Source organism: Pleurodeles waltl, chromosome 3_1, assembly GCF_031143425.1.
Source record: "Pleurodeles waltl isolate 20211129_DDA chromosome 3_1, aPleWal1.hap1.20221129, whole genome shotgun sequence".
NCBI lineage: Eukaryota > Metazoa > Chordata > Amphibia > Caudata > Salamandridae > Pleurodeles > Pleurodeles waltl.
Window position 1 is genome coordinate 833642722 of NC_090440.1, and position 12524 is coordinate 833655245.

A 12524-nucleotide genomic window follows, 5' to 3' on the forward strand; every position below is an offset into this window, starting at 1 on the left:
TCTTGGGTAACATATAAAAGCAAGGTGCCAATGGTTTCCTCACCAGCAAAAACTTAAACTCATCATCTGAAAGCAAACCTCTGTGTAAGCTTTCAGAGAGTAAGTCATGAAGCCTAGTTATAGATTTTCGACAAGCCATCACAGTTGATTCCTCATAACAATTCGAATACAACAATTGTCTCTTCGCTTCCTGTTGATATTTCTGTGAATCTCACAGCATCACATTGCCCCCCTTGTCAGCTGGCTTGATCACAAATGAGCTTGCTTTGTTCAACAAAAGTAATGCTGATCGTTGACCTGGAGTGAGGTTATGTGCAAAAACATAATCGGTCTTCTTCCACATCCTGACTAAATCAAAGGTCACGGCTTCATGAAAGGCATCAATGTTATCATGTGGCAAAATTGGATTACATCTTGATTTCAATTTAAATTTACTACCACTCATACTTCCTGTCTTCAAACCCAAATCATCCAATAACTCAGTTTCTGTTGCCCATGTTCTTTCCTCTACTTCCAATTCTCTTAAAGCAGCTAGACCATCTATATCAATAATAGTCAGTTCTGAAACAACATCTGTATCATCCACATTTTCATACTGTGTTGTAGATTGGTCTTTCTGTTGCGCAAAAATGTTCATTAACTTTAATTTTCTGATAAAGTTAAAAATATAAATTTGTGTCTTAGTATAGTTGAAATTGGCTGTCGGGCAGAAGGATGAACCTAATTCCAATACTGTTCATTCGTCCTGAGATAGTGGATGAGATGCGATATTGACAATAGTCAGTTTACTGTCATGTCAGTAGTGTATATATTACTCAGGGCTTATTTCAAATTTAATTCTAATTTCAAAGTTGACAGTACTGTTCAAGTGGCCATCCAATTAGCTAAACAAGCAACGTTGTGGGTATGTGGTTATTTCTGTTAGTGGAACACATGAGATTAGAAGCATGGAGAAAGAGAAGAGAGAAAGAAAGAATGGAAGGAAGGAAAAGAAGAGAAGAAAAGAGTGAGAAAGCGGAAAAGAAAGAAGAAAAAATAAAAAAATAAAAACAAACAAAACAAAAAAAGATAGGGTATAGGAAATAGAAAGAAGGAAAGAAAAAAGAGAAGGAAGGAAAAAAAAAATCTTCTATGTCCATGATTTGTAAGAGGTGTTAAATAGGGGAAATAGGAGGGGCCACTTGGTTAGTGCATTTTTTTATTTGGGAGCCAATGAAGAAGACCGTGATGGTTGAAACGCGTAGCCCTTTTCTTGTTTTTTGGATAATGGTGATTTTTTGATATGACATGGATTTCTGGATTTGAATAAACATTTTTTGTTGCATGGAGTGCCAGCGTCTGAATCAAGTGTGGTGGAACATATATATATATATATATATATAAATATATGTTGCAAAGCAGATAGTGTTGAGGTTTGAGTTGGAATGGTTATGTCATTGTTGTGAATGAGAATGCTTGGTAAGTGTAGTCCTTTTGCATGCAGTTACTTGTTATGTATAGTGTTTGGGTTCGTTGATGTAACCTATAATGGTTTAAATATATGCTTTTATTTTTAGTGTGAGGTTGTATGCCTTTACTCATGCGTGGGTATTGGGGTTGCCGCTACAAGTAACGTTTTGATAATCATTTTATTACTGCAGGAAGAAAGTGATGGATGAAAACGCACAAATTAGCCTTGGGCACTGGGAATTTTTCCACGTACCATTCCACTTAAAAAAAATAAATTCAGCTGCTTTGCACCATGAGCAACGATTTGCTAATGATTCTTGGCTCCTTCTATAAAAGGTACAGCAAATACCCAGCTTCTCGTCCCTGTTTCCTCTGAAAGCAACAGAAGCAACCATGGTTAGATTGGGCTATAGGGCAATCAGGCAGTGCCCGAGGAGCTGGTCTGATAGGTCAGTGCATGGGCTTTTTTTATGGTCTTGTGGACCATTGTTTTCCTGTTGATAATACTTATATTCCCACAAACATTGCCTGTAGCAAGCACAAAAGCATGCAGTCTCCTATACTTTGCAAACCACCTATGCAGCACACCTTTAGAAGTTCGAAACTACCTTATTTGCAAATGTGGGCCACTTTTTAGCTGTCTGATTCGCTAAAGGAGGCCAATTTTGCTTTTGTGCCCACATCCATTTTGTGTCCCTTTTGAATAACCAGTCCCAGGGCCACCTTTTGAACAACCACAGTCAAGTTTGCCCTTACTTTTGTCTCTACTGTGATGGTTAGGGCTGGTACATTTATTTTCCGTTCTGCAGTTAGCAGTAGCAGAGTTGTGCACATTTGCAAACCTTCTAGAGTCTGCCTCAACCTGCCGAGGAGTGAGGAAAAAAAAAGAAGAAATTGCGCACCGTCCAGTTTGATGGAAGTCAGTGCTTTAAATGGGCCGGTACTGCCCAGTCCCCGCACTTTTTTATTTTGAGAAGGAGAGTACCTGCACTTCTCAAGAAAAATGTAATACTTTTAATTGGCGAGTACCGGCACTTCAATTTTTCCATTTTAAGCACTGATGGAAGTTCTATTGTTTTGTGCAGGTCGTACGGTTTGGCCGGGATCATGTTTGCTACTCTTAGAGGACGAAGAAATGGTCGAAGAACACAAGGAATGGCATACATTCATTCTGTTCTCTATTTAACAAGGGGAGCGGATTTAGGGACCGAGGGTGCAGATAAAGCGGTAAATTTCAATAATTTGCAATTATTTTTTGCCCAGTCCTAGTACTATTTTGAGGATCGCCCGTCCATACAGGCGAACTAGGAGCTTGCCTTTGGTAGCAGTTTATGTAGGGTGCTAAAACATATGGTGGTACACATTCAGTAATGAATAACACGTCTACATACCGCCAGTGTGAAATAAAATATTAAGGCGTGATACAATTAATTTCTTTTGGGCTTCTTGATATTTGAGCAGAATTTTGCATGCGATTTCCGTGCACATTCGGTACACAAGATGAATGCCTCGTATAAATTGCCCATATTGAGAAATAAGAATTCATTCCAGGTCGGCTACATTTTGAATGTTAGGTACTTCTTTGGGTTAGATTTTGTGATTAGTTGTTTCTATTGAATGGTGCATTTATCTGAAAAAGCGCCACAGAAGCAATCACTTTAGACATAGGTGGCTTGTAGGTCATAGAAATCACTTATTTCCTTTGACATCTAATATATTTCTCGCGGAAGATTCCATTAGTTCCAAATCAGCAAGAACGAATGGCTCAAGCTTATCTTTCAAATAATGACCTACTAGACCATGGGTACTCACAAACTTTTTCTCGGGGGCCAAAATTGCAGTATGGTTTGCGGCCCAGGGCCGCACTGAAGTGACAGCGGGGGGCGGGGCTTAGAGGGGGCGGGGCTTAGAGGGGGAACAACCACCCCACCCCCTTTTTCAAAACAATGCCCCTACCCCAGTAACACACACAGCGCGCACACATACAGCGCCATCTGCTCTCACCCTTCCCCAGTAACACACACTGCGCCATCTGCACACAGCGCCATCTGCTCTCACCCCACCCCAGTAACACACACACACAGCGCACACACACAGCGCCATCTGCTCTCAGCCCTACCCCAGTAACACACACAGCGCGCACACACACAGCGCCATCTGCTCCCACCCCTACCCCAGTAACACACACAGCGCCATCTGCTCTCACCCCTACCCCAGTAACACACACTGCGCCATCTGCACACAGCGCCATCTGCTCTCACCCCACCCCAGTAACACACACACAGCGCACACACACAGCGCCATCTGCTCTCACCCCACCCCAGTAACACACACACACAGCGCCATCTGCTCTCACCCCTACCCCAGTAACACACACAGCGCGCACACACACAGCGCCATCTGCTCTCACCCCTACCCCAGTAACACACACAGCGCGCACACATACAGCGCCATCTGCTCTCACCCCTACCTCAGTAACACACACAGCGCGCACACACACAGTGCCATCTGCTCTCATCCCTACCCCAGTAACACACACACACAGCGCACACACACAGCGCACACACACAGCGCAATCTGCTCTCACGCCTACCCCAGTAACACACACTACATTAAAAACAAATAAATAAATAACCAAAGAGCCTTACCTGACTCAAAGCACTGTAAAGATGCCACAAATGTGGAACAGCAGGCAGGCAGGCGGGCAGCAGACGTGGAGCCGGTGACAGGAAGCAGACGACCAAAGCCCCATAAAAGTTAGCTGCAAGCGCTGACTTTTATGGGGCTTTGGCTTCCAGGATCGTCAGGGCAACGCCATAAACAATGGCCGCCGTATGTAAACATAGAGGAGGGCCGTGGGAGCATGCTCCCGTGGCCCTCTTCTATGTTTACATACTGCTGCCATTATGATATGGCATTTGGTGTGCGTCTCGCGGGCCGCCAAGCTAGGTCCGTGGGGCCGCTGGCGGCCCGCGGGCCGTACTTTGAGTACCGTTGTACTAGACAGAAAGCCAGCAAACGGAGAAGCTGGGTGCGTAGGGGGCCACAGAGGCACGAAGGAGTGGAGCGAATGAGAAGCAGGGGAGACGTTGCCTCAGTTACAAATGTCAGTTATATTGTAACAGGCATCAAGGCAGTGGTCGAAGAGACTGTAATAGTGAGTGAAGATGAGGCTGAATGAGTGAGCATGAATGAATGAGTGTCCGGGTTGGGGAGGAGACATGAGAGTGAGCGAGAGTGAGGGAGTGTGAGTGAGAGCAAATGAGTGTGGGTAAGCATAGAGGAGTTTGAGTGAATGAATGTAAGCGGACATGAATGAGTGAGCGTATTTGTGAGTGTGTTACTCTTGTGAGTCTGCACTTGGCCCGGTAAAACTGGGTGTAATTATTATAATATGAGGTACCCATTTGAAAAATGTTAGCAATGGTATATTGGAGGTAATTCTTGCCAAATGGGATAACCATTGCAAAATGCAGGCATGTTAGACATTATTCTTGGCATACGGAACAGCATTGGCAAAATACTGGTGCTGGTATACTGAGGGTAACTCTTCATATAATGGAAACTTGTGGCAAAAATGCTGGTGCTGGCTCACTAGGGGTAATTCTTAGGATGGGGATACCCATGGCAAAATGCTGGTGCTTGAATGATGGAAGTACTTTTTGCCATTAGGGAGGACAAACATCATATTTGGCGGGTATGAAGGGTTCAGGCACCTATGACAAGTGTTGGCCCTAAAATGATGGTTCCTTTTTTGACATATGGATTACCCATGGTTCTTGGCAATATAGAGCACTAATGGCAAATGTGGTCATACATGACAAAATGCTGAGTCTGGTACAAAACAGGTTCCTACTCTGGCACACCAATAGTTTTTTTCTAGCACATCTGTGTGAAATTTGTGTTTTAAAAGGCAAACTTTAAGCCAGTTTCTTAAAAACGTTCTCATGGGACCCCCAGAACCTCCATACAAGACGTCAGACTTGCTCACCTTTCTTTGGGAAATTCAGGGCAAGTATTATCTCCTAACATTTTGAAAGAGCACCAGACACAACTGAGTGTATCAGTTAAAGATCAATTTTTTAAGTGAATGTGAGAAAATCCCTCTTTTTATGTGATAACTCCCATTTCCTTCATGACTGTTTTTGCTGGTTTTTCAACTCTAAACAATGGGCTACCATATTCCAGTCCCCATCATATGTGCTTTGACCCTTCAAATATGATAACATTTTCTAATCACCAAATGGCATAGTTAACTTTACTGTAAGGCCATAGTAGATGGTGCAGGAAAATACATGAGTGATATGGAAATGTAAATGTCACCTATGACTGCAGCAAATATTGTGTTCTCCATTAGGATGACAAGGAAAAACTTGGCTTCAGACCTATCATTGCAACCAGACTACAGCGGCCTTTAAACCTGCAGATGAACCTGTCAAAATATCTCTTTTTTGAAAAAAAGGAACCCTACTTTTAAATATTAAGTCATCCCTTAATAGGCCTTGTGGCCCACTAAGGAGGGTGCTTTATGTTTAAAAGTAGAACATGTGCGAATTTCACTGCGGTATGTTGTTATAGTGACTAACCACCAAAATCTATTTGCCCCTTTATGGGGCTGTAGTTGTTACTGTGGATGAAGCTAAAGTGCAATTAAAATACTATTTATGACAACTTTGGTTTGTTGGTTTAGGATAATCTACATAATTCATCAACCACTGTTTTTAATATGTAATAAAAATCCAATTCAATGGGGAATTTGGATTTTTGATAAATACATAGGAAAAGTACATTTAGAAATGTTAGAATTTGCCTGCTTGACGCTGCAATAAGAGAATTTGCATTGGTTGTACGTTGGAACAATGCAGGAATTTACCTTGCCTGCCTTAACAATGCGTCCTAAACCACAAATGCGTTTCTACAACACATTCCTTTAACATGCAAGTCATTACAACGACTTGCCCTGGGGAAAGCGCTGGACTTTGGAATAGTATAATTTACTATTCCAACTCCAATCTGCGCCACAGTAGGGAAAGTGTTGGACTTAAAGTCCAACATAAGTTCAACAACGATTTCCTTAAGGCAAGTTGTTGTAATGACTTGCGTGGTTGAGGAATGCATTGTAGAGACGCATTCATGGTTCTGGCCGCATTGTAAATGCTCAGCGTGGTTTGAGCTGCGTTGTTGAAGCTGTTTCCCATTAGCATTAGCATGCCAACGATGTCCCCATCAGTGCTTTCTCCTTGATGAGTTGTGAAAACATGCCTCCAAAGTAGAAGCAATATATTGTGCCTTTTCGCTGGAAGATCTGAGGATAAGGAATATGACTCATCGTCTCTCAGGCACGGTAGTTGGAGAGGGATCAGGCACTTAATTAACTTGAAAAGGACCAGGGTGACACCTCCCCAATAGCAGTAGTAAAGTTGGAAGAAAGTGTATTATTAGTTGGGCCAGATGATATCCACCACAAGTAATAATGTCACTACTCATGTTAGGTCCAGTAAAGGTATCAGTAATTTAAACCTGAGCAGACATGCTTAGCTTAAGAAAATATGTAAAGCATTTAGAAGTACCAAAACTGTTGAAAAGTTGAGAATACAACACAATAAAAACCCCACTCCAATTTAAAAAATGGAGAATAATTTATCGAACAAAATGTCACCAAAAAAAGTTTAATAAGGGGAAACGGAGATCGTATTTTCTGATAGTTTTAAAAAAACAATAGTGCCAAAAAGGTCACATTAGACCGGGACAAGAATAAGGTTTAAGGCCCACCATTATGGAGTGCGGGTTGAATACATGGCTTGGATTTGTCCGACTCACAAAGTCATCTTCACACTGAGAAAATTTGAAGGAAAGTAGAGTCTTTAGTGGGGCAGCTGGATTTAAAGATGGGCTTGTTGATGACAGAATGACGATCGATGGGATGAGGTACATGAAGCCATCAACAAATGCGGGAAAAGCTCCAAACAAAAAAAGTCTGGAGTTCGTGGCCAGGAAGTAATCAACATTGATCTAATGCTGCTCCGTGTTGGGCTGGTAAAACCTCTTTGGATTTATACTCTTTACTGGAAGTCAGGTCTTCTCAGCGAGGCAAGCCAAGGGGAATTTATCCTCGTCTGATGCAGGTCGCTGTAGGTTTCCCTAGATTAAATTTGCTGCTGCAGAGAAGAACATAGAAGGAGCTGCATCCAAGGCATGCCCATCAGCAATACACCCTCTATAGACTGCCTGACAGGTTGGTCCCGGTCCCTTGGCAGTCCAGCAGGCAACATGTTACCAAAAAATCCCAAGTTTTAGGGTTATGCAGGAGGAGTACGCTCTGATACCAGCTAAAGGAGGTTTGAGAACCTCAAAAACAGTACTTTGTAGTCAGGACTTAATTCAACAGACAATGGCAGGTCCAGTTGAAACTGGACAACTCGGTTCTTTCCAGGAAAGTGGGGTTCTGGCAACTTTTGTGTCCCTGTAGCTGAAGAGGAGGCCATCAAACTGACCCTTGGAGTCCACTTTTTTGTGCTGGGTGCCAGTGGAAGCAGGCCCAGCCCTAAGGGAAAAATTCACCAGGGGCAAACCCACCCATATCTGCAATGGTTCCTGAGTGCCCTACTGCAAACAAACCAACAGCGCTCCTCTCTACCAACACTCAACATGTCAGAACTTTCCTTCCCTTGTACAGACCTCCTGTGCCCGTCCCAGAAGCTTGGGCGAGGAAATAGGCAACCTGTACTTTGTGGTCACTCAAAACTGATTCAGGGAGCAGCTCTTATCCCACTGGGATTGGTGCTTGGCTGGCTACACCTGAGCAAGCCAGATGTTTCAGGCCCAGGTGTAAGCTACATCTGCCTGTGACAAGGTAGGCCTCTTTGAAGTTAAATTCTTGAGCACCGCCCAGATGGATATCCAGCTGTCAGAAGAACAGAACACCTTTCCACACCTAATCTCCTTCATGACAGTTGAAAGCACTTGCAATTGGTCTTCTAGAGGATTTAGGGGAGCAAAGGGTGACTTTTGGGTTTGAGATAAATATTTTAAATAGTCCAAGAATTAATTGTGTAGCTGTTTGCTAAGCAGAGATAACATTATTTAATCTTAATATTGTATCCCAATGCTTTCCTCAGAAACAGCTAACCTTGTTACAGTGAAAATAGCTTTAGGACCTTGTCATTGTAAGAATATGTTTAACATTACCATTTTATATGTTCTACTTTTATACATCATGCATCCTGCTTTATTGGACAGTAAGTCATACTTAGAGGTGAGTTATTAATATTTAAAAGGAGGGTTTAGGCTTATCAGGAGGGGTTATTTTGACAGGGTTAATTTGCAGTTTTAAAACTGCACAGAGAAACTACAGGTCTGCATTCATGTTTTTCACTGTCACTCTAGTGGAGGCACAATGTGTACTGCAGTTCCCTAGTGACATCTAAATTACAGTCCCTGGGGACCCACTGTACCATATATACTGGATGCTTGCAGATATGTTAAAGATGCCAAATAGGAGTGGAGAGTATTTCAACATATTTTAATGATCAAGCACATACGTTGGGGCCTTGTTGGCAAGTCCCAGTGCACAGAATCAAAATTTCAACAACATGAGTCCAAAACATTTGGGTGATTGAGGAAAAGAGGCCTTTTTCTACAAAAGTGTAAAGTGAGAACTTAGGTAGGGTGGCCTTCTGATCCTAGGGCACAATATAGCCATTCTGGCACCTATGCAGTGGAAAAAGATAGTCTCAGATCATTTTGGTGTGGTTGAGGGGGAGAGGCAGCTCATATTCCTAGACATAGGCTTAACTGGGCTATCAGCCTCCTGCAGTGTCAGAAGGCTACTGGGATGTTGGATTTCCATAAGGATAGTTTACAAAAACCCAAACAGGATGCGTTGCAAAAGAGGCAGAGATATTCCCTGTGAACTTTGCGCCCATTGCTTAGGGAGTGTACAGGAGTTACCCCCACCCATTCCTAGTGATTTACATAAATGTGGCACCCCTCACCTAGCTCATCAGAACACATCTCAATCTGGATTTGAAGAACAAAACAGGACTGGACCTATTCTCTTTGACCAGTGTGGAGACCTGCTCTCATAGGTATCCAGGACCATTCAGCTGGCTCCAAAGAGTCAGTTGTCTGATGTCCTGTGCGGTTACCAAAACATCTAAAGCAGTAATAAGCCCTTTTCCTGGAGGGACCAGCTGACCAGTAACAATTGGAAATGGACTGAACTCTGCTGGTGGCCTCTGCTGGAGTGAGTCCTGGCCCCTGGATGCTGTCCCAATGGTCCTGGGCGTCTTAGAAGTGATCAAGAGCACCTGCTTCAAAAAGTTGAAAAAAGTGGTACTTAGAAAGTGTTTTGATTTCTACGTCCTCCATAGTCTATGCAACATTTTGTGACAGAGATCTCTGATATCGAGAAGACTTTGTTGAATACAGCTTTCAGGCTTGTTGGCTAGTAGTTGTTGTGCTCCAAAAAGAGAATAAGTGCTTTATTAGGAGTTGGGTGGTTGAACGACCACAACTCCAACAGGGCGGTGATGAGATGGCCATAAGCCGGCAGCCTCACCATCAGCCTATTAGAATGTTTCCAAAGAGCTGACTGACGACAACGTCGTATTACGCCAGCCAGCCCTGGGGAAACAGGGCACCAGCATTGGCCTTGGCCTCCTAATGTCTACTTAAACAGACCAGGGCTTGGGATAATGTACCATCAAACCGAGTGGGCTGAGTTTATAAACAATAGTAGTGATGACAAAATAAAACGGGTTCCATCACTACACATGAATCCACCAGGGCTATCTCTTTAAGGTCAGCCTCAAAGAGTTTATTCTCAACTCATAGAGAATAGAGGTTCTGACAGGCCCTAACATTAAATGAGCCCTGCTCCACTCGTTTAGTGATTACCACATTATTACTTCATTGTTGGTTATTTGATATTTTTTAAACTCCTTCCTTCTCTTTTGTATTATATTTATATGTGAAGTCAAAGGTCTTAATAAATGAATTTTCAGATCAATATTTGGGTACAGATGCTTTTAGTCGGGTATGGGGAGATGTCGGCCAGATTTCAACAGGAATGTCTACATTCATTTAGACCAAAACGTACACACATTCTCCCACTGTTTTTGAAGTCGTCAGAAATGTTGGTAATTTTACAAAATATTGCGTTTTACCTCTCTTAAGGGCATATTTATACTCTGTTTGCGCCGGATTTGCGTTGTTTTTTTTTACGCAAATCCGACGCAAAACTAACTCCATATTTATACTTTGGCGTTAGACCCGTCTAGCGCCAAAGATTTTGGAGTTTGCATCATTTTTTAGCGTGGACACCTTCCTTGCGTTAATGATATGCAAGGTAGGCGTTCCCGTCTAAGAAATTACTGCGAGGCATGTGCGCCGTATTTATACTCCCGGGCAAAAATGACGCCCGGGAGTGGGCAGGTCAAAAAAAATGACGTCCAGACGCTTTAGCGTCATTTTTTAACGCCTGGTCAGGGCAGGCGTTAAGGGACCTGTGGGCTCGGAAGGAGCCCAGAGGTGCCCTCCCATGCCCCCAGGGACACCCCCTGCCATCCTTGCCCACCCCAGGAGGACGCCCAAGGATGGAGGGACCCATCCCAGGGAACTTAAGGTAAGTTCAGGTAAAAAAAAAATTTAATAATTTTTTTTGGGCATAGGGGGGCCTGATTTGTGCCCCTCTACATGCCACTATGCTCAATGACCATGCCTAGGGGACAGAAGTCCCCTGGGCATGGCCATTGGGCAAGGGGGCATGACTCCTGTCTTTGCTAAGACAGGAGTCATGTCAATGGAGGGTGGGAGTAAAACAAAATGGCGCAAATCGGGTTGAGGCAGATTTTTTGCCTCAGACCGACTTGCCCCATTCTTTGACGCCCAAGCTCCATTTTCCCCTACGCCGGCGCTGCCTGGTGTGGGTCATTTTTTTTTACGCACACCAGTCAGCTCCGCCGGCTAACGTCATTCCATAAATAAGGCGCCCGCATGGTGCTTTGGAATGGCGTTAGCCGGCGTTACATTTTTTGACGCACAACTGCGTTGGCGCAGTTGTGCGCCAAAAAGTATAAATACGGCCCTTAGTACCCCTACGGCCCCGCATTACCCTCTATTCCACTGCCCCTTAGGCCCCTCCCATGCACCCTGGTTGTCGTGTAATGTACTTTTATATTATATGCCGGTGTGATTGTCGGAAAATAGGAAGCCTCCACCCCCAATCTTACTGACCAAGCTACGCCCCTGTATGTAAGCATTTACTAACCCGCTCCCCAATCTGGGTCTGATCTCCAAGGGGGAGTATGTCAATATCAGGCTGGAGAGAGCAGGCGTCGATCACTGCCTTGTACCTGCGGAAACAGAAAGGAATGGAAAATCAACACAACAAGTCGCCCACAGAACAGTTCTTAACCTGGAGTTCAAAAGAGATATGATACATTGAACAGAAAAGGGCAAAACTTCGTTCGAAACAGATTATTTAAAGGGCACTCTCTGTAACGAGAGCAAACACATTCCATATTCTCCAATATATGTTAATGCATTTCATCAGCGCCTGTTAATGTAAAGAACCAAGGGAAAGCAAACACGTTTGTAGTGCAGTTCCAAGCTTACACTGCCGCACAATCCATTTGGCACGTTATCAGAGTTGCAAAACATTGTACAAAAAAGTGATGCAACCTGGTAAAATATCTTATGTTTAAAATGTTAATGCAAACATTCAATATATCAACTGAAACTTGCATGTGGTGCCCAGGCAAGAACTAATCAGGTATTAGGTATTAGATTTGTTCCACAGCTTCACACTACAGATTATCAATGACCTTGTTTTGAACCCCGACAGCCTGGTGTTGTCGAATTCAAAAGAACCTTTAAGGTACCCATGTATAGTCCCAGTAGGCTGCAAATTTCGATTTCCCTCCATATGATGGGCGTATTTCACAAAGTAATGGCACTATTAACTGAGGAGAGGGTGAGATTGTGATTGCTTTGGAAACTGAGAAGAGGAGCTTCACAATCAAGGGAACTCATTATCGTAAACCACAGTCATTTTGCGGTGCGGGGGCCTACCT

The 12524-nt window shown here is 43.4% G+C and overlaps 1 protein-coding gene across 3 annotated transcripts in view; it reads right to left on the reverse strand.

Annotated features, from left to right (window-relative positions):
• The window catches only part of ABCC8 (ATP binding cassette subfamily C member 8), an 848693-nt gene that overhangs the window by 307358 nt on the left and 528811 nt on the right, over positions 1-12524 (reverse strand). For all 3 annotated transcript variants that reach the window (XM_069223742.1, XM_069223743.1, XM_069223745.1), the window contains one exon: positions 11720-11804. In XM_069223742.1, coding sequence (XP_069079843.1) covers positions 11720-11804 — 85 coding nt within the window. The remainder of the gene's footprint in view (positions 1-11719; positions 11805-12524) is intronic.